This window comes from Raphanus sativus, unplaced genomic scaffold (assembly GCF_000801105.2).
Source record: "Raphanus sativus cultivar WK10039 unplaced genomic scaffold, ASM80110v3 Scaffold1149, whole genome shotgun sequence".
NCBI lineage: Eukaryota > Viridiplantae > Streptophyta > Magnoliopsida > Brassicales > Brassicaceae > Raphanus > Raphanus sativus.
Genome location: NW_026616462.1, coordinates 1 through 24857, shown reverse-complemented (window position 1 = coordinate 24857; position 24857 = coordinate 1). Strand labels below are relative to the sequence as shown.

Sequence of the window (24857 nt, the reverse complement as noted above, 5' to 3'; positions counted from 1 at the left end):
ATTTGCTAGAAGAATATCCTTGTACTGGCATAAGGTACAATGCATGGAATGAATCGGGTATGCAATTCTGGTCTGAAACCAACGGTCCACAAACATCTTCTATTACTAGGAATAAATTCAAGTTTGCTTTCTCTTTGCTTCAATGGGTTTTCTTGAAAATAGGATTTCTCATGTGAGGCCAAATTGATCTTCTGGAAGATGTCAGTAACAATAATACAATTTTTTCAATAATAATTAACAAAGAAGAATAAAATATGAACTATAGGTGTTATAAAGATACCTTTTCAATGGTCAGGAAAAAGGAGGCACTTTCAACCGAAACGACGTCAGATGACAAATACAGTATAGAGTATAAGACGTGGCCCTCCTTTTTTAACCAAATCGATCTCTGAAAAGTCAACCCTTTTGGTCGGTTCTGTTAGGTATTTATATCATTGTTCCAGCAAATCAATGAATCAAATTGAATACAAAGAAAATTAAATATATATATATCTCACACACAAACACAAACACAAACACAGACAAATCCATCTCTCAATCTCGCCAGCCGATGTCAGCAGGCATGGAAAAAGTAGTAATGTTTCACTCTTCAAGCTTCCTCCTCCCGTCGATTCCCGCCGACGAAGCATCGGCGTACGCTGTCGTCGTTCTGAACCAGAAGCTACCACGATTCACTCCTCTCCTCTGGGAACATGGTGCCTTTTTCTGTTGATGATTCGCTCTGTATTGAGTCTATTAATAATATTTAGGGGTCTGTTGATAAGTTTTTGAAATTTTGTATGTGTGTGTGTTAGAGCAGCAAAACTTCGTCTGTGTGCTGATGGAGGCGCAAATCGCATCTACGATGAGTTACCTCTCTTCTTCCCTCACGATGACGCTCTCCTCATCCGTAACAGGTCTTTGTCTGCTTCCGCTGAGCTTAATCTTGTCTTATTACTTTTTATTTAGAGAGTCTGATTTTTTTTTAAAAAAAAATTGGAGGATGGTTTATTGGAAAAAGTATATATTTTTTGAAACTGGAAAGTTCTTTGTCTTTATAGCAAAAACTCAACCTGTTTTGTACCTATTAAGAATCTTGGAGAAGTGGTTCTGAGGATGTATTGGGAATGTCTTTAGGTACAAACCAGATGTTATCAAGGGAGATATGGACTCTATTCGACCTGATGTCCTCCACTTTTATCTAAGCTTGGTAAGCTTTTTCTGTTTGTGTGTTTTTGTTCTTCTTCCGTTCTGTATTATTGTATAAGAATCAATCACATTGTATGGTGTCTTTCTCTGCTTTTGATTGATTGTTCTACTTGGTGCTTTTTTTTCTTCAGGGGACTAAAGTGATAGATGAATCTCATGATCAAGATACCACTGATCTCGATAAATGCATCTTGTATATCCGTGACTCTACTCTGAATCAAGAGAGCTCCAGAGTAAAGCTCTATCATTTCTAATCTTTCTCATAGGCCAAAAAAATGCTCTCTGTTTTTGTTTGTTTCTTCACCCTTTTTTGCCTTTTCTTTTCTTCTGCTAGCTCCAGATTCTTGCTACAGGGGCACTCGGGGGAAGATTTGATCACGAAGCCGGTAACCTCAACGTATTGTATCGTTATCCGGACACAAGGATAATCCTTTTGTCTGATGATTGCCTCATCCAACTCCTTCCAAAGACTCATCGGCACGAGATTCAAATTCAGCCCTCTCTCCAAGGTCCTCACTGTGGTCTCATCCCTATGGGGACTCCATCTGCCAAAACCACAACCACAGGGCTTCAATGGGATCTCAGTAAGTAAAACATTAAATCATTCTCACTATGGTTTTAACTTCTGTTTTAGGCATTGTCTTACAGCATCACGTGGATCTAACCATGGTTTATGTTTGTTTTACCTTCTGAAAGCCGACACTGAGATGAGGTTTGGTGGGTTGATAAGTACATCGAATAAGGTTAAAGGGGAGAAAATCACAGTCGAGTCGGATTCAGATCTCTTGTGGACGATATCCATCAAGAAACCAGGCTCCACAAGCCCTTAGGCGTGGCGGTAACAACAACAACAACAAGGACACGTTGCTATCTATTGTTTCTACGAAATTCTTGTTTTGTTTCCACTGTAGCATCAAGTAGGAATAAGACTCGTTTGTACCATTACTCTTGTTATCTGAATACTTGAGATGCCTCATTTTACGTTTTCTTTCTACGAGAATGATTTCATTTGGTTTTTGTCCTTTATTAACGTGTGAGTGGGGACATCTTGGTTGATTCGTTCGTAGTCTGAGCTCACTGATGTGACTGGATGTTTGGAGTTTATAAAGAAAGAAGTAAAGACGTGAATGAGTCTCTTTGGTTTATTCTCCTGAATCAGTCTCTTTGATTATACTTAGCTCTAATCGCTTACCATCTCAAATTATTTTTAGAAAATTCAAACTTGAAAAATCCTATAGAAGCACTGTGACATGCTCATAAAGCTGAATAATATTTTATTTTCTTTAAATAGGAACAAAACTTAATTACATGCTTTTAAAAGGACTCTTGTTGGATTTATGAAATGATACGAAAACTATATGTTTGGTAAAAGTATAGTTGAATAATGGGCCAGAAAAGCAAGTTATCCGTGGTTCAAGAAAGTAAAAGCGCACTGCTTTCCTGTCCAAAACAACACCGTTAATCTGAACCGTTAATCTTTAACCACTTTTCGAGCTCTCAGCCGTGGATTGTTTAATGATTAGACCTAAACTTTATGTACACTAGCACCCACACGATAATCACTCTTTGTACTATAAACATAGTCTTATCTGTAGTCGGAAAACTTCTCGATCGAAATAAAAATATCTTCGCGTCGTTGTCGTTCCGTCCTTCTAGGGTTTACTCAAAGCTCTTTCCTGCTTCCAGTAAATCATGAGGTACAGTTTGATAATCGATGTCTTTTATATCAACGGTGGATTTGAGGATAATACGATTTCTACTAGGTTCCAGTAAAATGGGAACGTTTAGATTCGGACCTAGGGGTTTATAGTGTTGAGTCTGTAACTTGTAATGGTAGTTTATCTAGCTTTGATTGTTTATGAATGTGGCCTCGATCGATGAACTTTTGTTTTGAGCTCTAAACATATGTGCTTGTTAGATTTAAATCTGATTGTGTTTTTATGTGAATATTGTTATTACAGTCACCATCCAGAAGTGAAGTGGGCAGAGAGAGAGGATAAGGTTTACTTAACCGTGCTATTGCCTGATGCTAAGGATGCAAATGTTAAGCTTGACCCGGAAGGTGTTTTTGATTTCTCTGCCAAAGCTGGACCAGAGAACCAGCTTTATGAGCTTAAGCTTGAGCTTAATGACAAGGTCAATGTAGAGGTGAGACTTACAAAACCAGCTTTATGAGCTTAAGCTTGAGCTTTATAATTTTCTCATGGTTTTTTCTTTTTTTGGTGAATTCAGGAAAGCAAAATCAACATTGGGTTAAGAAGCATATTCTGCATCGTGGAGAAAGCAGAGCCGAAATGGTGGAGTAAGCTATTGCGTGGAGGGAAGCCTCCTCATTATGTTAAAGTTGATTGGGACAAGTGGGTAGATGAGGATGAAGATCCCGCCACTGGTTAGCTCACTTCTTCACCATATATCTAATTCAACATCACTCTCTCTCTCTCTCTGCACTAGGCATTATTAAATTTTTGGTTTCTTCTTTTTCTCTTTTTTTTTTTTTGTATAGGTCCTGGAGATATGGATATGGGCGGAATGGGTGGCATGGGCGGGATGGATTTCTCGGTATTTTTTTTTTTATCTTATAGTGTTGATTATCTTCTGTTTTTGTTTACTTAAGTTTTGAGAAAGACTTACATGGTTCTTGCTGCTTGTAGAACTTTGGTGGAATGGGAGGTATGGGTGGGATGGGCGGTATGGGAGGTCTCGAGGGGCTTGGTGGAATGGCCGGGCTTGAAGGTCTCGGTGGAATGGGCGGTATGGGAGGGCTTGGTGGGATGGGTGGTATGGAAGAATTTGAAGATAGTGATGATGAAGGTGAGAGATCTTGTTCAAAACCTTCTTTTCTTGATTAAGTTTTGTTGATATGATATGTTTTTATGGTTGTTATATCCAAATGACTTTGTATTTGCAGGAGAAGAAGTCAAGTCTGGAGAGAAAAAGGAGGAAGCTCAAGCTCCTGCATCAGAGGAAACGAAAACCGAAGAGCAGACAACTGTTAAGAGTGACAAATGAAGACACTATCCTTAAACCTTATGGTATGGCTGACCAAGAGTTGTTTATGCGTTTATGAAAACTGCTGATTGGTTTGCTCTTTTAAATCTTTTTTTCCCTCTGCTTTTTACTTCCTGGATTGTTGTATTCCCGATTCGGGTCTTATATGGTTTGCTCTTTTTTATTTTATCGTTGTTGTTTGTTCTTGAACTTGCAATATTTTTAGTGTTGCTTGTAGTGAGTGACTTAAAAGAGTTTGTGAGAAGAAGCTCTTTATAATATTGTCCGTCGGTAGACTACTATCTATGATCGTTAACCAAAATGCTAAATCGAAAACTGTAGCACTACATACAAAGCTTCTTTTTTCTTACTTTGAAGGAGCATCTTTTAATTGGATGTGTTAATCTTCATTGGAAGAAATGAATTCAGGTATAGACTTACAATTTTTAAAGTGAAAAAATCCACTGACCAATCAATGCTTGTTAAAGAACAAGAGAGACATCAAAATAGGTGTAGAATGTAGTGTCATCAAAGAAACTGTACAGAGCCGGTAGAGAAAGAAAGTGAGGAGCAGTGCTGCATATGTGGGTTTAGTTAGTAATCAAAGAAGCCTTTTAATATTGATATGGGCCTATAAATAAAGCGTTTGATTATGATAATGGGCCTATAATATACAAGGCTTTCTCATTCCCGCGAATTAACTAACAAACTAACGCCGAGAAAAGGTTCTAACTTCTAAGTCAATAAAACGTGGTCGTTTGAGGTAAGGGAGACTTGACAAAACCCTTGTGGTTAAACCCATTCTCCGCCGCGAGCTTTCTTCTTCTTCTTCATCTAAAAAAGAGAGAGAAAAATCTGTGAGAGAGAGAGACAGAGATGGCGAGGTCAAGGAGAAAGTACAAGAACTCGAGAGCCAAAGTACGCGTCGCTCTGCCCAAGAAAAACCCAAACATCTTCAAACCAGCTTTCAACTTCCCTCCCAAGCTCCGCGCTCTCATGGCCGACGACGATGTCCCCGAGTGGGACGACCAGGCCAGCGTCATCCAGAACTACAAATCCTTCGGCGTCATCTCTAACCCTAATCTCCTCGGTATCCGTTCTCGAACCGAGCACATGATCCAGGACGACTCCCTCAACGTTCCTCCCCCTCCCGAGCCGCCGACCGATGATCCTATCGCCAAGGAGTTCGAGCCCATCGATTCCGGCAGCGAGCTCGAGGAAGACGGTACGTGTTCTTCTCTTCTAACGTTGATTCTTTTTTCGGAATAGACTATATTTAGCTCCGTGTGTTCAATTTAGAAATTAGGGTTTTTGTGGAAAACTGAATGTGCCAGTGAAAGATCTTATTAGCTTCTATCATCACACTTATGATTATAAGCTGTGAAGTATTCTTGGTCGTTTTAGCACCTACACAAAGCTTCTCTATCTATTGATGTAAGTTTCTTATATTGGGGGTTTACTTAAAGAGTACCAAATGCTTTTGATTTCGAGATGATGTGTAGATCTTAAGACAGCATTGGGGAAGCAAAGAAAAGATGGGAAGAGTGCTCCTTTACAGCCCCTTACTACTATGCAACGTACTCATATCAGACGTTTGGTCGAGAAACATGGAGATGACATTGAGGTTAGTTTGTTTGTTTGTTTGTTACTTCTCTCATGAATTAATCTACTTCTCTTTCTAACTTGTGTTCTGTATGAGCAACAACAGGCCATGTACCGAGACAGGAAGCTAAACTCGATGCAGCATTCGGTTGCAACGTTGCGGAAGCTATGCACAAGATATCTCATGTACAAGGATAAGAACCCTGTTTTAGTTCCATGCTGATGGAAAAGAAAATTATGCATCACATCTTTGTCTCCTCTGCTCTCTCTCATTTTTGTTTTAATCTTACAACAACCCTGCAACAATATGTTTATCAAGTTTTCTATAAATCCAAAGATATGTTTTCAGTTCTTCTTCTTTTCTAAGATAGCTGTTAACCTATGCCAACTTATAATAAAAGAAACCATATAGTCTCCACAAACAAATCACTTTGTAAACAAACACTCTCACACACGGATGAAAGCAGATCACAATCAATATTGAGTTTTTTTTCATTAGCTTATATAATGAATCAAAACCAAGAAATCTTCAAGTACGAATGTCTCTCCCAAACCAAGTTGTTATATTCCAGTGAAGCTTCTGCATTGATGGTCCCAATACTCCTTGGCTTGCTTTAACCTCTCTGCTCTCTCTGTTTTACGCCTTTCTTCCCAATGCTCTCGGCAGCTGCATGCATCACAGGTTTAATATCTTGTAGTTTTTAGTCCTCGTTCTTAAAAAGACAGGTTTTGCAATAAGGAGCTTTTGGTTGTATATTTTTTTTTTACCTTCGCTTAAGCAAGATACTTAGCTCATCCAAGCGAACAGCACCTTTATAAACACATATCTGTTATCGAATGGGCGAACTACAAGGGTTAAGATACAAGATTAGTAGATCAATGAAGCAGTGGGGAGAATGGGTCTAACCTCACGGCAAAGCGGGCATTTTTCGGACGGGTCTGCAGTTTTCAAGCCATCGACTACGTTTACTGATGCAGCAGAACAAGCACACATGTAGCAATATATGTGACCGCATGTCAGAGATATCGGATCAAACACCGTGTCCTGTTTTTTGTACCATCAATGATATAAAACGTATGACGTAAGTTGAAGAATATTTTCATATACATTTCATATAAAAAAGATTCATTTTCTATACAAGATTCTTTTAATAAGATACTAAAAAGGACTTAGTCTATGAAATGGAATCTGCAAGAGGAGAGTGGAATAGCACTTTGACACAAGAGAGCTAAAGACTTTTATCATAATAGGCTGATACTATTTGTTCTATATTTTGAGATTACTACCAAGTCAACTAATAGTTTATTTGACACTGAGATTCTTTCAAGTAATTTGCTTACCAAGCATATTGAACAAGTCAAGTCGATGTCAACTTTGACAGAATCAGAAAGCTCACAGGAAAGCAAAGGCTTTCCATCGTCAAACACTAAAGAGCAACCATCAAACAGTGCAGGAGGAGAAGCCAAAACAGCTCCAGAGTAGTCCTTCTGAGACTCTTTCAGGTTGATGTGAAACGCCGTAAGCTCGCAGAGCCATGGGGACTGAAGGATTTCGATATGCATTTTCTGGACCTGTGTCTTAAACGCTTGTCCTTGGCTAGACTCATGAATCTGTCAGGACCAATAATATGCAAAATTATTATTATTATTTTTTTTTTTTGTAACAATGCAAAATTGTTATTATAAATTGAATATAAAGAATGTGTTGATAAGATGAATAAACCTTGTCGTATTTTTTGAGGATTTTTCTGATGGCGACCGAGTTGATGAGAGCGTAGCTAACCAAGTCTTTGCCTTGTTGGATCAAACCGAGATGACTCCTTTTGCGATTGTTGTTGCCTTTGAACCAATCAAGACACTTTTTGAAACGAGAAGCTAAATGTAACTCAAGAAGCTTCTGAGCATTCTCGTTAAACCATCCTACTACATCTTCCATCTCCTTCTGAAGCTCCGGGAAGAAGGTTCCATCACAAACTTTCACAAAGACAAATAAAAACATTTAAAAAAAGAATAAAAATAAAAGAAATGGATTCTCAGGGGAATAATAGTACCTGTGCATTCACGAGGACAGTGATTGATTGAAGCAATCTGATGATCTCTTCTTCTGCATCCCTTGAGAATTTTTTTGAGCTTCTTGAAGCCAACACCAGGTAGATTCTTCTTCTCCTTTTGTCCTTGCATGTACTCCTCATACTTTTTACAGAACTTCATATTTTCTCGAAAACGTAAGAAAATCAAATTAATAAACACACACAAAAAAAAGGAGAGGTTAAAAAGTTTAGATGACCATCAACAAATCTGATCAAGAAAACCAGTTTATATCTCTTGCGTCTCGTGTTGGCTTTATAGAAAAAACAACAGAGGCGTAACGTATTAATGAACAGAGGAGAGGAAGAAGAAAGAAAGAAGGTGGTGATGTCGGCGGAAAACTAAACTCAAAAGAAAGCAAAAGTCAAAATGTTATTTTTGGGAACATATCAGAAGTTTTAATACTTGTGTTATTGGAGGGAGTTATTGAAATAAGATTGACTATTGGTTGATTTCTATATCAGTTAATTCCTTTTAATTATGTATTCACTAATGTATTCATTTGATATTTTTTTTTTCATTTGATATTATTCTCAGTTTTATTTTTATTCTCTTAGCTTATTAATTTAACTAATCAGATTAAAATAATGTATAATCAAGAATAAAACAATATTTAAAAAAAAACATTAATCTGTGCGGAAAAGATATATCTATTTATATAAAATAGAGTTTGCTCTCTCCAGGTGATGCCACCTAGGATTCCACCTAGATAAGTCGAGCTCTGCTGTGCTGACACCTGTCACGGATGGCCTGAACTCTGCGTTTCATTAACTGTATTTTGGGCTTCATTGTTTTTTGGGCTTCGTGTCTCTAACGTTTCGACCCGTTGTAATTGTCTTCGCATGTAGACCTAATTCGATATTATGTTATCTTATTCATGCGGCGGCGATGACTTTTCTGCTTCCTCCATGAATATGAACTGCCGGAGTTACAGATTCATCTTAAATTCATTGATTCAATCACACATGATACATCGTCGTCTTCAATGCTTAATTTCGTCTATATAGACGGTGGTGGTTCCATATAAATATATGTGAGCATCGATTTTCTCTTACACATCTTTCTGATCGCTTCTTTCGGTAGCTCTTGATCTTGCTGCCATTTTCCCCTTTTTCTAAAGCGTGTCCTTCACAGAGGCCATTGTATCTGCTCCAAAACCAAAATCGATCAATCAAGCATAGAAATTCGATAGGATGCGAGATCGGATGATGCAAAGTAGCTTACACTTAGGGGCAGGTGAAGGAGAGACGTAGGGATTGAACTTCGGCGGCATGGTGGTCGGTGCATCGCAGGAGATGGGAGGCAGAGGAGGAGTGACGCCGTTGGGTTCAAGCTTGGGGTAACGAGCGTAGACAGAGGAGTGAGGAGCTATGGAGTCCGACGCGGCGGAAGTTGAGATCCGGCTGCCATCGTGATTCTCTTGCCTACTCACGCTTTGATTCTTTTTCTTCTTCGCGATTCTCTCTTCTCCTTCTTTCAATATGCTCTTCCTTTCAATACGCTCTCCCTATATTAATTAATCGTGGCTTGACCAAATTTTTTTATTTTCTTTTGGTTAAGTAATGAGAAACACGGTTCGGAATTAGCAAACTACGAATGAATTAAAATTTAAAAGTGTCAGTCGGTGTTACGTTGGCATTATTAATAAATGTCGGACTATATTATTTGATGTAGTCTCTTTTTCACAGTCGGTCAAAATATGTATCGTAATGTCAACAATTTCTAGAAAAAATAGTTCTATATAATATCATCCACTTAATTATATATATTTTAATTGAAAATCTCGATAAAACTGAAATATTCGATTCTCCTTTATTCTTTTAAGATATAAAATATTAGTTTTCACTACTTTTCACTATACATAAATAAATATCAATTTACTTCTATTTATAAGTATTTATAAAAAACGGCTGAATTATGATGAGTTACTTTTTAGTTTTAAACTTTTAATATATAAAAAAACGTTTGTTGACAAAAAAAATATAAAAAAACGTTTTCTTTTGCGCAAATAGTCAATAGACTTTTTAACTTTCAGCATGTGGGTTATGTTTGATATTTAAAATGAAAATAAAGAACAATGATAATGTGTGTAAGACTAAGCTGATAACACATTTAATAATTAACTCATCTTCCATTCACAATAAAAAACAACACAAATATAATTATGACAAGAAGGACAAATAAAGAAAAATATTATTGCAGTGTTACTTTAATCAGCAGAAAAATCGAAACTGTAGACACTTTTAAATTTGTTTATGAGCAAAAGATAAGAAACAATTCTTTTTTTTTTTGAAACTAAATAAGAAACAATTCTTAAGAAAAAGAAAAAAAGAAGGATAAGAATTTAACACATGAAAGCAGAGAATCATCCTTTTCTCATGTCTCAATCCAAAAAGTTGTTTCTTTGGTTTGGTCGTCTTCATTCAGTTTGGTGTTTGGGAATTTTCTTTGGGATTTAAAACAGATTATACATATATTACATGAAGCTGTTGTTAGAATTTCCTCCAAGACTTTTATGTACAGACTGGCATACGAAATTATGCTTTATGGGTTAGTTGTGCTTCTTGCAAAGGATGTCCTCAAACCAATGAGATACAAGTAAAGCTTTCATGTCCTTTTCATTTCTTAATTTTCTGATTTGAGATTAATGTGCTGCTATGTTTGCATATTCAGTTGGATTACTTTGATTCAGAGAGCTCAGTAACAAGGACACCGATCTCATGTGTCTGACCAAAGATGCAGCTGGGATGTTCAGTCTTCTGATTCAAACTGTTCTACGTCCCAGTTGTTTTACAGGTTGACATGCATTGATTTGATTGTGTCTTTAATAAATATTTTAACTCGATTTTTTCTCTAAACTAAAATATAATTCTTTTTGGTTAACGATTAATCTTTTGTGATTTTGTAGTGTGATAGTAACTATTATTAAGAAAACCAGAAGACAAATTACCTAACATGCAATTTACTTAATTGAAAAGATTTTAAGGTTCATGTGTTTTGAAATTCTGTATAAAATGATTTGAATTTAAAAAGAAATATCAATTCAAATAATTAATGAATCAATTCGCCATTTTTGGATAAAAATGGTGAAGATACTTATAAAATATTATTTGAAATGAAAGGTGACAACTTGAGAAACATGTCGAGAAGTTGTAGGGATTTGTTAAAAACAGGGAAGCCCTAAGCTAAGCTAAGCTAAATCAAAAATTCTTCAGATGCTAGATGACGATGGAGAGATAGAAAGAAACGATGGAGCCTGTAGGCGGTGTGATAGTAGTAGAGAGAAAAAGAAAATAATATCGTACTAGAGATTTGATGGTGCAAAACCAAAGTTAAAAATAGACATAGATAATTATGAGCTCTATAATTGTTACAAGTGTGTAAAAATAAAAATGAGAAACTAAGCAATAACAAACTCTTATAAATAATGAAAAGTGGCAGAAGACCAACGTGTCAATGATATTTTCACTTTGACTTTTTAGAGATAGAAATAAGAAACCACATACATTAGAGTACAACAATGTAGCTAGCATAAACCGGAGAAGATAGACGTTATAAGAAAAAGTGGAACTAGGGGAATGTTGTTACCTACGCCATATTGATTCCAAATTCTGTACAGATCAAGTATAGTTCACTAATATTTCTACTCTGTTGTTTCCTGCATGTAGTTTGAACAAAACCAGTTAATAACGAAATACCGTTTTCAGTTTAAAAAGTGACAGGGAGGTTGAAGTATGACTTTCATTAGGAGAAAACTATCACATTTTAATTAAAATATACATAGACGTAAGCTATTCACACTAACAAAAGGTCACACTAACAAAAGATTGTTTTGGCTTAGATAATATAAGCTTTTCCTTAACATATTTCTCCGGCATGATCATTGTATAATTATATGCACATGAAGGGCAACATTAATCCTATTATATTAGATATCGCGAAGGTTACTGTCATTTTATTCAGTCCAAAAATATTTATTAAAAATAACAACATAATTTTCGAATTCTATTTTTTTTTTGTTTTCATAATATCGTTTTCAATCTACATTTAAAAAAATGCTTCATAAAATTAATTTAAATTCATAAAAAATAGTTTTTCTATAATTTCCCGCCCGTAGGGCGGGCCGACCCTAGTAACAATAAAACAAAACGGAACCGATGGAGTAATATACTAAAAACATATACATTTTAGCAATGACCACATTTAATACACATCTCACACTAGATCTATTTCTAAATGCCACTTGGATGTGAATGTTTTTGAGTTTTAGGTACCGGATTAGTTGAAGTTGTTACCATCAAATTTTTGTTTCTAAAAAGTTAGAAAGCATATATACTATAATTTTAGAAACTACAAGTTCAAAGTTTTTGATCTACAAAATAATAAGAGGTGTGAGAGATTTTACAATTTTAAAAACTGGTGTCAATATTTTTATCTCCTTTTTCCTAAATTCTACTAAGTATTAGTATTTTTTAAAAAAATCTAATTGCCTTCTTGGTGAGGTCAAATTAGCAACTAAAAGGGATATAATACCATTTCAAGGAAGTTTAGATTGATTTGCATATTGCCACCAAATCTTTGCTTTTATCATTGTCAAGCCGCCCATTTTGTTTATTTTTAACTTAATGACCCCATTATGATTTTGTCACCAAATCTTGTTTTATATAATTTGTTTCAATATCATTATTTACAATCGTTACAATTCTACATAGTTGTTTTTGCTCATAAGAAAAATGTGATTTCTTTATAGTTTATAAACAAAAAAAAGTTAAAGGAATATGTACTTTTGCATTTTAAAAGGTTATAAATCCTTAGATATACTGTTTGAGCCTTTGAGGTACTGTGAAGACATAATATCAATGATTTGACCAATTTCATTTTGGTGAATTGCAAGAAAATATCCAAAGGGTAATTATATATTTATTGAAAAATCTAAATAAACGTACATTAGTTATTTTGAAAAAAGTTCCAAAATATCTTAAAAAGTTAACAGGAAAGAGGAACACCATTGATTTACTGCTAAAGTGAAATTTGTTTTATTCAATTCGAGTGGTTGTTGGTTGTGATCATTTAGCGGTAGCCCCAGTAAACAGTGAGATTAAAAAGTTTTCAAAAGCAAAAAAACAAACAAATAAAAGTTAGTCAAAAGGTTTTCGTATTATATAGACAAAGGTTAGTGGCTTAGTATACAAATATACAAGGGATAATTTTACAATTTCTAAACTAAACAAACAAGGAACAAAGTGTACAAAACATTTTAATAATCAAATCCGGTAAAGATTAGATTAGACGAGAAAGTCAACAAATAAAAGGTTTTAATAAAGTACGTTGATAATAAGGGGTTGATAACTTGATATATCAACAAAGTAAATTAATCACAAGACATAAAATGTTGCTTCAGACTCAAGTCACATGCACTGGAGGAGCCTAGGGGTTATTTTAAACATACAGTATAATCGTCGCTAGCATTAAATGATCACATAGCTGAAGATAAAGCATGCGACCGATGGTGAAGTGTTCCTCCGAGGAAGGAAGAGTACCAGTGAGCAGAGAGTTTAGGGTACCTCTTTAGATAAGGATCCTTGAAGTCCACGTAATATAATCCATAGCTCATGTTATACCCACCAAATACCTCATACAAATCCATCAAGGACCACTGAAAATACCCTCTTACGTTCGCTCCTTTCCTGCTTTTTGGGATATATTGAACCTTTAAGAGTCTTTTAACACATTCTTGGAAAACTTTTGGTGCTACTCACTACGGTAGAAGTTACCTGATTGAATGAAGTACTGCTTCAATGTGTGAGCTCACATACTTTATTCTCGTCGTGTCCTCAAGTGATGAGCTGTGAGGAGCCATCTGACCTGTAACGGGAAGAGAGAGAGCTAGAGACATGAACCAAGCTGAAACCTTAGAGAGAGTAAAGAGAAAGAGAGAGATCACCATTCTCTGCAATGTAGATAGGAGGGTTGCCGTAGTTTTCTTTGATATACAACAGTACTTGTTGCAGACTCCATGGTGTATTTGCATACTGAATGAAAGCAAACATTAGTCTCTCTCTGTCTTTTAAGTGATCGGTACTTAATTATGAATATATTACAAACCTCATTACTGAACGATGTGTTTCCAACCACTGCAAGGTAAAATAAGAGCAGCCAGTGAGCTACATCATTAGATTTAATCTTCCGCAGTATCATATAACTTACAGGTCAGTGACACAGCCATGTCTGTGTTGAAATCATGGAGATTTTGTTTCGGAGAGGAAGAGTTATCCTTAACGTAAAGTGCCATGTAATTTATCACTCCTACAAAGTCGATAGCGCCCTTAACTTGTTCAGACTCATCCTCTGTAAAAGCAGGTAATCTAGACCCAACACTGGTCTTCATCGTCTCAGGATAATCACCAAACACCAGCGGATGCAAGACCCTTACCCAAAAAAAAAAAAAAAACTCAGTGATCAAAATATAGTAGATGCTTTAACATTTTATTCTTTTTAATTTGTTTTTTGAATATTGGAGGTTCGAAGTGGAAGCCCCAAATCACTACCCGAAACCACAATATCATATAATATTAGTTTTTTTCCTAGCGGTCATTTGATTGTTTAAGACTCACCAACCAATAAAGAAGTCATTCAATCTAACTGTTGCTTGCTTATCCTCTGTCGAGTTAGTTAAGGGGGTAGCACCGTATGTGTATATGCTAATACCTACCGTCCCCTGCTGCATATGCTGTGTAATTAAGTGGAGATACTTTGTTAGATAAAGACAGTAGTAGTGCACATATATGGAGGACACATAAAAGAAGAGGAAGAGAAGAACCTGGTACTGTTTCTTGTATAAGTTTGTGGCAGAAGCATGTGCGAGCAACATATTGTGAACAGCAATGTAAGGCTCAATAGAAGAGTTTCCTTTAGAACAGTTAAGACCAAAGGAAGGAGAGCATCGACCAGGAGGTGTTACTCCCTGGTCATACCCTCCAAGTGCAAACACGTTGGGTTCATTTATTGTAGTCCAATGCAACACTCTATCTCCAAACTCCTTGAAGCAAGTATCTGCATAAGCTGTGAAGTCTCTCCTACAAGAAGATTGATATATAATCAAAATCAGGAAAGGAAGGTGAAAAAGGAGAATTAATTCAAAAAAAAAACATACACGATTTCTCGGCTAAGCCAACCTCCATACTCATCTTCTAGGACCTGTGGAAGATCAAAGTGGTGCAACGTAGCGTGTGGCTGGATTCCTGCTTCAGTTATAAAAAAAATATATATATATATATATTTAGTCTTGTAGCTACTAATAAACAGGATTGGTATACAAAGTTAATAACCATGAGTGATCAATTCATCAATAAGATTGTTGTAATACTGCAGCCCCTTAGGATTAACAGGTCCTCTCCCACCTGAAATAGAATCCAAAAATGGATTAGAAAATACTTCATAATAATCGAATGCTTGAACATTGGTTTCTTACTTGGTAAAAGCCTTGACCAGGATATGGAAAATCTGTAAGCATCCAAACCAATGTCTACCATGAGCTTCACATCTTCCTGCAAAACAAATTTGGTTTGGTCAGCGGTTAGTGAGATCAAATCTTTCACCGTAATATAGAGAAGGGGGAGCTTGTATTATAATAGATGGGAGAAGGGGGACCTTGTATTTGTGATATTGGTCACATGCAACATCCCCTGTTGCATCGCCAGAGTGTCCTGCAAATGAAACGAAACTCGAGCTTATGAGTACATCTTTTGTAAAGTTCTGTAGAGAGCGACATCAAGCGAAGGGAATAGTAGATAATCAAAAAACCTGCATGAGCAAAAACATCCCAAATGCTACTAGTTCTCCCGTCTTCCTCAGCAGCTCCTTCTACCTGTTTTTTTACATCATGGAGACTATATATTAAAAACACTGTTTATCTTATAGTTTGTGATCTTTCATTGCAACATGAAAGGTGAAAATGTAAATGTTACAAAATTCAGGAAAAAAGGTTGAAGAAGAACCTGATAAGCTGATGTGCCAGAACCAAAGACAAAGTCTGTAGGGAAGTCATTTCTGCTGTAACCTTCTTCTTCGAGGGATGAGACTTGGGTAAATGCCAAAATCAGAAAGACAAAGAGCATGATGAGACTATTATTGTTCAATAGCTTCATCTCTGTGGTCTCGTTGCTGCAGTGTACAGATAAAACCTGGCAGAAACTTTGGTAAGCAAAGGACAGATAGATATACACACATGTGATTTTCTTTTTAATTTTTTGGTCCGGTGGAAAGTTGCAACCGGTGGAAAAGTTAGGTTGCAACACTCCATTTCATTGTTTGTTTCTTCCACAGTCGGTCAATTTCAACTGACAAGTTTAATGAATAAAAAAGATCAGACAAACAAGATGTGGCTTTCAAAAGTCCTATTTGTTTACTTACTTTCTTATGGATACACGTGTGAATGAATGAACATGTGGCTTGTTATGAAGAAGTACCACGCTCAAAATTGTATCCTATCCTACGCCTCCGACTAGTCAACAAATTGAATCTAAACGAAACATTTTTTCCAAATATCAGTTTTAATCAATATGAGTCAGCCGCCTTAGCAATTACATGAACATTGGATAAAACAAAAGCAGTCGTCAGATAAGAGTGGATTGGAAAAGGATGATGTAATAACAACCAGGTCTTGAAACACAAATAATGGCAAGATTTTCTAAATTGGCCCAAGCCCAATGGATGATGGCAATCTGGAATCTGTGGTTCTCGTGAGACATCAGTGAATTTTGCTACAGAACCACAGATTCCAGATGCCATCATCCATTGGACTTGGGCCAATTTAGTTATACTGAGATCCCCGTACAATATTGTGATCCAAATGTCTACACTGTTTAACAGTAACGAAATTAACGGATACTCCAAAAAAAAAAAATAAGCAAGTCAAGGAAAGCAAAGTCTCGATTCCAATGCTTTCTCATACCTCTTGAGTACAGAGTAGAAACACTTTTTGTGTTTAACCCAAGATATTCCATCCAGATATTAATTCCCATTTTCTAGTCGAGGATTGTAAGTATTTCCATATCTATACAACAGAACCATTTTCTTCTCTAGATTTCTGTAAACATAATTTGCAAAGATTAGAAACAGCATGTGAATTACCAAACTGATTATTTACTTGCAATTTTAATTTATTATTATTATTATTATTATTAGTTCCTAAAGATTAGGTAGATTAGGTAGATAACTACCATTCATTGTACCTAACATCTTACTAATGACCATTGGGACTCTCCTAACACTTGAAAGACTTGTGGGTAACAACCATATTCATTCTTGATACTATATAATCTAAGTACGTACAACATATATGTTGCAATAACCAAGCTCAAAACCAAAATGGTTAGATTTAAACCTGGCCCTACCTTCTCCTCATCAGTGTCCTCCTCATCGCGACAAAGGCCACCGCATAATGAGCCTCAGCCTCCTCCTCCTCCTCCTCCACCTATCTACCTGCACCCACCGCCACCAAGACCACCGCACCCAGAGCCTCGCCCTCCTCCTCCACCGCCTCCTCCAGGACCTCCACCGCCCGGACCCGGAGCTACCTTGTTTTCAAGACCTTCACATCCACCTGGACCACCATATTGATACCCATGCGTGGATGACTTGTTCGTCTAGTTAAGTATGCGTGTAGAAAATAATTAAGCTCCTATTGTTGGTTTATGGGAGACGTACGTACGTACGTGGTCTTTAGAGTCAGTTGTCGCAATAAGCTCCTAGTCAAGAGACGTTTGTTTCAAGTTGTTACAAGTCCTCCGAAGAAAGTAGGAGGCAGTTTGTTTTATGTTAAAAAGGCTAATTTAAAAATCAATAAGAAGAATAAGCTATCTATGCTTTTGGTTCTCATCGTCTCATCTCATTCTTAGTTTTGTTACAACATCTTTGACCTAAATAAACACGTAAAATGACATTTAGTTTTTTTTTTGTTTGTTTCTACTACAGTCGGTCACTCGGTCGTCTATTTCGTTTGATGATGAAGATCAGACAAGATGTGGCTTTCAAAAGTCCTAGAAGTTTCTTTACTTCCTTATGGACACACATGAGGCTTGTTTTGCAGAAACACCAAACACTCAAAGGTGAGAGCGGATTAGAGAATGATGATATAAACAAAGCCACGTCTTGAAGTAAGAGTTAAAAGATTTATCAACCAAGAAAATAATTTAAAAAAAAAACAATGTAAAACAGAACACACTGTAATAGAATACAAAAAGAGGTGGATCTTGTTACACTCACAGGCGGTAGAGAAGATCTTGATCTTGAACGAGATCTGCAATATTCAAGAAAACAAACCCAAATTTCAAGAATCCAAACATGTTCTGTTTACTACTTCCATCACAAAGAGACCAAGCTGCAACAACAACAACAACAAAAAAAACTTGAACCAAATCTATACTCCAACTTAGCTAAAACAGAGGACAAAGATTTTCTAAACCGTGTGGGGTCATTCGTTAATCAACTTCTGTAGCAAAATTCGGGATTCACTGATGTCACACGAGAACCACAGATTCCATATTCCCATCATTCATAGGGCCGATTTTGTTTTAGCTTTAGTAAACCAAAAGAATTAACCCAAGATATTAATCGAACAAGTGGGCCTAAAGCCCATTGGGTCTTAACTGTTAAAAATCTCTCCACTAAAATCGAAAACCCTAGGGAACGCCGTTTATATTTAGTCTCTTAACCTTTTCACCCCCCCAATTGTTAGCCAGAGTTAGAATTTGTGTAGAGATGGCTCGAGGAGTGGCGGTGAAGTCGAGTGCGAAGAAGAAGGGAGTGGCTTTCGTGATTGACTGCTCCAAGCCAGTGGATGACAAGATCATGGAGATCGCCACCCTCGAGAAGTTTCTTCAGGAACGAATCAAGGTCGGAGGCAAACCCGGAGCTCTCGGCGACGCCGTTTCCATCACAACCTCCAAGGGAAAGATCACCGTCACCGCCGATTCCAACTTCTCCAAACGGTACATTTACGAATTTGAGCTTTGCTTCATAAACCCTAATTTATTCTTGAGTTTCAAGTATCAGAAGACTGTTGGTTTTGTACATTAGTAATACCATAAAACCCTAACGTGTCCTTAAAGCATTCATTTCTCTATTGCGTGCATCCAAAGAAAGTTGGAGACTACTTTGTATCCACTTAAAAGATTGTTAGTTTTGTACAATGTCAGTCACATTAGTAATACCATAAACCCTAACTTGGCCTTGAAGCATTATTCATTTCTCTATGGCGTGCGTCCTAAGAAAGTTGAAGGCTCTACTTAATATAATTGAAGCTATTTTGTATCCACTTATATGTGTGTTATGGATTTAAAAAAAATCAGGTACTTGAAGTATCTGACGAAGAAGTATTTGAAGAAGTACAATGTCCGTGATTGGCTCCGCGTGATTGCGTCGAACAAAGACAGAAACTTGTATGAGCTAAGGTACTTCAACATCGAAGACGATGCAGCTGGTGAGGAGGAAGATTAAGATACACTCTCTTCATTTTTTTTTTCATACATTTGTTAGAGATTTTTGTGGTGTTATTTTGAATTTATGGGTGACTTAAGTTTCATTTTACACCTCTGATACAAAAGAACATTTGATAACCACTCGTTTGGAACCGGATATTTTTCTTAGCACGGGTTGGTCCGACGAAAGTTTTGATTTGACATCTCTAAAATATCCTGAAATATTAATAAATAATTATCTTAACAAACATACATTAACGATATACACAAATTAAATTTCGATATATCATCTTTTTTTTTAAATATGCGTTTTTTCTTTTACTTTAGATTTTGAGATTTTAGTTTTGGCGTATTATAACAAAAAGCCGTTTTTTCAACCAGACATAGCAGAACCGTTTTAAAACATATTAATAGTGAACTTATGCCTACAGCTTATTGTTAATCAATCGGATAATTACAATTTTAAAACCCTAGTAACTGTATATTAAAAGAAACAGAAAATAACAAAAGGGTGAAAAGCCTAGATTGACGCAGCCATTCATCTCTCCTTTCCTCTATATAAACCCTCCTCTTTCTCTTCCTTTCTCCTCATCCCACAAAGCAATTTGCAACTCAAGCAAAGAGAGACAGATCGAGAGAGAAGAGAAAGAGAGGTGATCAAGTTTCTTCTGCTAAGATCAAGTTTCTCACCTCACAATGGCTCGCTCTCTCTCTATCGCTAAAACCCTCTCCGTCATCGTCGCCCGAGACTTCTCCAACGCCATCTTCAGGTAACAGTCTTACGTCTTTGCAAAACGTACGTTTATGGTTCTTTTTCGTCAGTGAAACTAAATGGTGACGTTTTTTTGTCTACGTTATAGACGAGGGTTCGCCGTCGCAGCTGACACGGCGTTGCATGGGAGCGTTGCGAGCGGTGGAACAACCGCTTCTGCCTCGGTGATGAAGAAGAATGTTGGGGAAGAGTCAAGCGAGAAGGCTCCATGGATCCCTGACCCTAAAACCGGTTACTACAGACCCGCTACCGTTTCTCAGGAGATTGATCCGGCGGAGCTACGAGCTGTTCTCTTGAACAACAAGCAATAATTCCTTTCCGAAAAATAAGATAATTATGTTGATGTTGTGGTTATTGCCATGTTTTATGGGAGAGAGAATCAGAAAAACGGGTCATGATCCTTTGCGCGGTGAACCCCTCTATCATCTTATTTTGTTGAGAGTTTTGTAGTGATCGTTTTGATCCAATCCTAATAAGTTATAAAATCGTCCCTATTTATGAAGTTTTTTTTACTATGCTAAAAACGTTATATGAAGTTATCTAACAGAGTTAGAAACTAACTTGTCTGAAAACCTCCTTTTTTGTCTGAAAACCTCCACTCAATGACTTATTTTTCATTGAAAATGAATGAATAGCAGAAAACGGATTTAAAAAAAACTCTCTAACAATCATGTGGTTGTTATAACAAATTGGAAAATCACAAACGTGATAAGATCGTTTTTACTAATGGTCTTAGTCCTTAGAGATGATGACGAAATATATATGGTTAGCTTAGTTTTCGTAAGATCTCTAAGAATATGGCTAGCACGATTTCTTGAAGCCCAAGATTTAACTACTCAAAAAATATTTTGTGTGTTTCTTTGTTGCAACAACAAAGATTTGGGTTATTCTCTTCGTATCAGGCCACCACCATCTTGTTGTTATTAAAACCAAATAGAATAATATCCAAAAATGTCATATTTTAGATATTTTAACATTAACAAATTCAGAGTGATAAGAGGATTCAACCACCTGGCAAGTCATGTCAGCAGTAGGAGAAATGGTGATCATAGGAATAATAAGTGAACTTAATGCAATTGACAATAAGAAGACGAGAAAAGCTCTAACTTGTGAGCCTCGTATAATTACTTTCGAGCATGAAAAAGACCACATAACTTACGTGTTTATGGTTGAGAGGTAGTGGCCCAAACTAAATCCCAAAGGCCAATTTGCGAAAGAGAAAAAAAAACGACGCAAGGACAGTTTGTAACCTCGCAATCGCAAACCAAGTGGCGTTTCTTTGGCTAACAAAAAAAAAAATATCAGGTTGTTTTTCCATCACAATCCAGATTTTTTTTTTTTTCAGTTATACGAGAAGGATAAATGTATAGCAATTTCAAAAGTCGGTAGAATCATCATCAATACTAATTAATACATGGAGGAACAGATTGGTCTGGTAAAACCAGAACTTTTTAGAAGGGGAAAAAATGGCTACCGGTTTTGTGCATATGGGTCAAAGTCAAACCGTTAATCAAAACTGTAAACCGGGTTCTCAACCCGAATAAAGACCCAAGTTCAACTGAATATCCACTATATCTTGATGAAATATCATGCCACGAATCAGAAATTAGAGAAAAGACTATATATCTCAGCTTCATCTTCAAGTTACTGTTTCCAGATTCCTGGTATCTCTGACGGAGGAAGATGCGATCATGTAATTGGTAAAGAATCTTGAACCGTTCATTACTCGAGCTCATGAATGTGCATATCATAAACCAACACAGGTCAACAACCCACTGTTCCTTATTAAAAAAAAAAAAACTCAATTTGATTCAATCTTAAACCAGAGAAACTCTCTATCAAACTGAAGCCTAACATACCAAAGGTCTATACTTGCAGTCCATCCTAAACATCTACACCCGATCTACATACACTAAAGAAGCTCATAATAAATAAACAAAAAAAAAAGTAAAGGATCTAACATTGATCAACCAGGAAAAAAAAAATCAAATTTCCCAATGTATCCATCGTTTTATTGCTTGGAAGTATATACATTGGTTGATTAATCCAACGATCTTAAGAACAGATACAAAGCAAAGCAATTTATTGAAACAAAGAACCATAATGATTGGATAAAGAACAAAAGCCCCCCAAAGAGTTTCAAGTTCTGTAAGAAAAGTCCCCTATTTAATTACAACTAGATTTTAACCCGCGCTTTAAAAGCGCTGATATATTTTTTATATAAAATTTGATTGAATTTATAAATAAAAATAAAACTTTTAAAATTTTCTATTTGTGTTTCAAAAACGTTGTTCTATTATGAAATTTGATTTTCAAACAGTGTTTTCATATCCGATCCAGAGCTATGATTGAACCGATAGATCCAGTAACATGTGTATAATCTGGTTCATTTTAATAAAAAGAATTGAATTTAAAAATCTTAGAAAATCCAGTAAAAATTCAAAAAAAACTCTATTAACCTATGATCCGATATCAGATGATCCGTTAAAAACAATATTTTTGAAATTACTATTAGATAAATCATAGTTTTTAATATTATATAGAATTGAAAAGTTTAATTCTTTAAACTTTAATGAAATTTGTATTATGTCATTTGAAGAAAATGAGACAATGGTAATAGGAAAAAAATTTAATTGATAAAACATTTTTTTGGTTACTAATAAGTTATGATAAGTTTGCATTTTTATTTATTTTTAGATATAAAAATTATTTTTAAGGATAAGTTTTTTAAAAAATTGAACACTCAAAATTGGCATATCATTATTATGTACAAAAATGACATAGTAATAATATTGTTTTAATTTTTTATTTTTACCTATTTATTGTTCTAACATATGTGTTTCTATGAAATTTATATCATGTATTTTTATGATTTTGTTTAACAGTTGTTTTTATATGTTTGGATAACCAATATCTATAGAAGTGATAAATTTGTTTAATAGGTGTTTTATATGGTTTTATTGTTGCAAAAGAAAAAAAATGATGGAAAAAACTTTTATTGACAGTTGTTTAAATATTGTTTGAATAAATCGAAAAATATTGTTTGAATATAATTTGTTAACGTGATGATTGATTTACGAAACTGCTACTATTTTATTTGTCACATACTCTTCTCTTTTCGACGAAATTTTTTTTACCAACAGTCGTTTAAATATTGCTTAGATACCATTGGTTAGAACAAATAGTGACTTAAATGGAATTGTATTAAATACTCCTTAAATGTAGTTGGTTAGGAAAATAAATGATTCTGATTAGATTAGTTGTAATTAATGGTGGCGTTCTTTTTTTAAAATAAAGGCAATGGCATTCCTTGGTAAATAATTCTAAAAAGTATGGACAGAATCCTAATAGGGATTCTGTTTTAATAGTATAGATATAGTTAGTTCTGAAGATAGTGTTTGACTCTTGCTTCCAAATATAATTTTAAAAATTTGTGTTAGAAATCAATGGCAACACAAGAACCATTTGAGCTTTCTCAGTTCTCGTAGACACAATTGCATGTCTCATTAATTTCCTGTTAGCCTCTAGTGTTTGAAGCATCGTGTAGAGTTTCAATATATCATTAACATCATGTCTCATTAATTTCCTGTTAGCCTCTAGCCTCAGACTCAGTGAACCCGTAACTCATCGTTCTATGCTTGTAAGCTTGAGCTTCACAAGTGAGAACCTGAATAGTCTGCTCCCTCTTATAAACCATATCTTCCAGAGCCAAAAGCTGATCCTGATCATGCTCCATCTTCTCCTTAGCACAACGCTTAACCCGTCTCAGTTCCATTTTAGTCTCAGTCTCGTCCCTCTGCAACCTCGGTATCATAGACATTACCTCGTTCGCAGCTGTGGAAGCAGCGTTCCGCTCTTCGTCAACCTCATCATATAACTCCTTAATCGTTTCCTGTTGAGAGCTAATGGTTTCACGTAGCAGATCACATACAATCTCGATAGAAAGTAGCAAACGCTAATTTATTTAGGTTATCATCTTCTTCCCTTTCGATACACAATCCAGAAACTGAAATTAGGGTTTCTTGATTTCAAAATTCAGTTAAAAAGAGTCGAAGTATATAATGTCACTATTTATTTTAGGGATATTATTAGGTAGAGGTATAAAAATACATGATTTTAAAGTTTATATGAGCATGCTTTTAAATTTGGTCACAACATATTTAATAGGTCCAAATTAAAACCATGCCATGGTAAAATTCAAATAGGACTCTATTTTAATAGAGTAGATTGAAGAAGGAAGCACCTTTCAAACCGAAGAGACAAAAGGGTTTCTTCCCGAATCATCCGATTCCGATTTCAACCCGTCGCAATCGAACCCGCATCCACACTGAGGCGACTCGTAAAACTCCTCGATCGCGAAGTTCGCCGACGTGATCCCGACGGAGAACTCGAGCTCGTCACCGTTCCTGATGACCTCCACGATGTTGAGCCACAAGAAGAGAACTTTCACCTTCACGCCGGTGAGCTTCGTGATCTTGTTCTCCGATATGTAGCCGGAGATCGTCGATTTGTAGTCCAGCTGGTAAGAAGAATCCTGGAGGGCGAAAGTACACGACTTGTCGAAATACGCGTGGAACTTCCCTGTGGACTCGTCCAGATCGTACGACACGACTCCTTTGGGGAGAATCCCGACGGGGAAGTTGTAGCTTTGGAGGAGAGAGTACGCCGTCGGCGAATCGGTATCTGTAGCGGCGGTGGTGAGCGGCGGAGCAACGCAGAAGAGGAGGAAGAGAAACGAG

At 36.1% G+C, this 24857-nt stretch overlaps 8 protein-coding genes and 1 long non-coding RNA gene across 12 annotated transcripts; 5 read left to right on the top strand and 4 right to left on the bottom strand.

Moving 5' to 3' along the window:
* The first annotated feature begins 451 nt into the window (after positions 1–451).
* On the top strand, positions 452–2175 carry LOC108819463 (thiamine pyrophosphokinase 1). Of its 2 annotated transcripts, none has more exons than XM_018592540.2 (6): positions 452–695; positions 800–896; positions 1117–1189; positions 1320–1421; positions 1523–1772; positions 1885–2175. In XM_018592540.2, exons 1-6 carry the CDS (start codon positions 551–553, stop codon positions 2016–2018), a joined length of 801 nt encoding a protein of 266 aa, XP_018448042.1. In that variant the 5' UTR covers positions 452–550; the 3' UTR covers positions 2019–2175. The 2 variants fall into 2 exon arrangements, with proteins under 2 accessions (XP_018448042.1, XP_018448181.1); XM_018592679.2 differs by having other exon boundaries at positions 554–695; positions 795–896.
* Positions 2176–2726: 551 nt separating this feature from the next.
* Positions 2727–4380, top strand: LOC108822452 (co-chaperone protein p23-1). The gene is made up of 6 exons (XM_018595570.2): positions 2727–2885; positions 3150–3336; positions 3421–3577; positions 3692–3747; positions 3840–3999; positions 4097–4380. Exons 1-6 carry the CDS (start codon positions 2881–2883, stop codon positions 4195–4197), a joined length of 666 nt encoding a protein of 221 aa, XP_018451072.1. The 5' UTR covers positions 2727–2880; the 3' UTR covers positions 4198–4380.
* Positions 4381–4976: 596 nt separating this feature from the next.
* On the top strand, positions 4977–6129 carry LOC108846779 (nucleolar protein 16). Its single transcript, XM_018620002.2, has 3 exons — positions 4977–5401; positions 5679–5800; positions 5885–6129. The coding sequence occupies exons 1-3, from the start codon at positions 5053–5055 to the stop codon at positions 5999–6001; spliced, it is 588 nt and encodes a 195-aa protein (XP_018475504.1). The 5' UTR covers positions 4977–5052; the 3' UTR covers positions 6002–6129.
* Positions 6130–6152: 23 nt separating this feature from the next.
* LOC108846611 (E3 ubiquitin-protein ligase NLA) lies at positions 6153–8212 on the bottom strand. Of its 2 annotated transcripts, none has more exons than XM_018619918.2 (6): positions 7830–8212; positions 7502–7752; positions 7120–7389; positions 6686–6823; positions 6547–6589; positions 6153–6445 (listed from the first exon to the last, which is right to left on the bottom strand). In XM_018619918.2, exons 1-5 carry the CDS (start codon positions 7987–7989, stop codon positions 6566–6568), a joined length of 843 nt encoding a protein of 280 aa, XP_018475420.1. In that variant the 5' UTR covers positions 7990–8212; the 3' UTR covers positions 6153–6445; positions 6547–6565. The 2 variants fall into 2 exon arrangements, with proteins under 2 accessions (XP_018475420.1, XP_018475359.1); XM_018619857.2 differs by having other exon boundaries at positions 6547–6605; positions 7830–8209.
* Positions 8213–13164: 4952 nt separating this feature from the next.
* Positions 13165–16400, bottom strand: LOC108851817 (beta-glucosidase 11). 2 transcript variants are annotated; one of them, XM_018625295.2, is made up of 14 exons: positions 16279–16395; positions 15864–16049; positions 15670–15733; positions 15517–15572; positions 15338–15413; positions 15195–15266; positions 15020–15107; positions 14687–14942; positions 14481–14596; positions 14074–14294; positions 13972–14000; positions 13811–13898; positions 13641–13731; positions 13165–13553 (listed from the first exon to the last, which is right to left on the bottom strand). In XM_018625295.2, the coding sequence occupies exons 2-14, from the start codon at positions 16011–16013 to the stop codon at positions 13343–13345; spliced, it is 1518 nt and encodes a 505-aa protein (XP_018480797.1). In that variant the 5' UTR covers positions 16014–16049; positions 16279–16395; the 3' UTR covers positions 13165–13342. The 2 variants fall into 2 exon arrangements, with proteins under 2 accessions (XP_018480797.1, XP_018480789.1); XM_018625287.2 differs by having other exon boundaries at positions 14481–14942; positions 16279–16400.
* Positions 16401–17326: 926 nt separating this feature from the next.
* LOC130503805 (uncharacterized) lies at positions 17327–18581 on the bottom strand. The gene is made up of 2 exons (XR_008941024.1): positions 18133–18581; positions 17327–17944 (listed from the first exon to the last, which is right to left on the bottom strand). It is a non-coding gene; the product is annotated as an uncharacterized LOC130503805 (long non-coding RNA).
* Positions 18582–18587: 6 nt separating this feature from the next.
* Positions 18588–19517, top strand: LOC108851521 (60S ribosomal protein L22-3). The gene is made up of 2 exons (XM_018624963.2): positions 18588–18857; positions 19218–19517. The coding sequence occupies exons 1-2, from the start codon at positions 18628–18630 to the stop codon at positions 19363–19365; spliced, it is 378 nt and encodes a 125-aa protein (XP_018480465.1). The 5' UTR covers positions 18588–18627; the 3' UTR covers positions 19366–19517.
* A 399-nt stretch (positions 19518–19916) lies between these two features.
* On the top strand, positions 19917–20620 carry LOC108854867 (late embryogenis abundant protein 2). Its single transcript, XM_018628538.2, has 2 exons — positions 19917–20116; positions 20207–20620. The coding sequence occupies exons 1-2, from the start codon at positions 20043–20045 to the stop codon at positions 20427–20429; spliced, it is 297 nt and encodes a 98-aa protein (XP_018484040.1). The 5' UTR covers positions 19917–20042; the 3' UTR covers positions 20430–20620.
* A 3553-nt stretch (positions 20621–24173) lies between these two features.
* On the bottom strand, positions 24174–24853 carry LOC130503806 (uncharacterized; the record flags this gene model as incomplete). Its single annotated transcript, XM_056998366.1, has 1 exon — positions 24174–24853. A coding segment is annotated over one exon (489 nt), but the record flags the coding sequence as incomplete, so codon positions are not given.
* Positions 24854–24857: the final 4 nt, after the last annotated feature.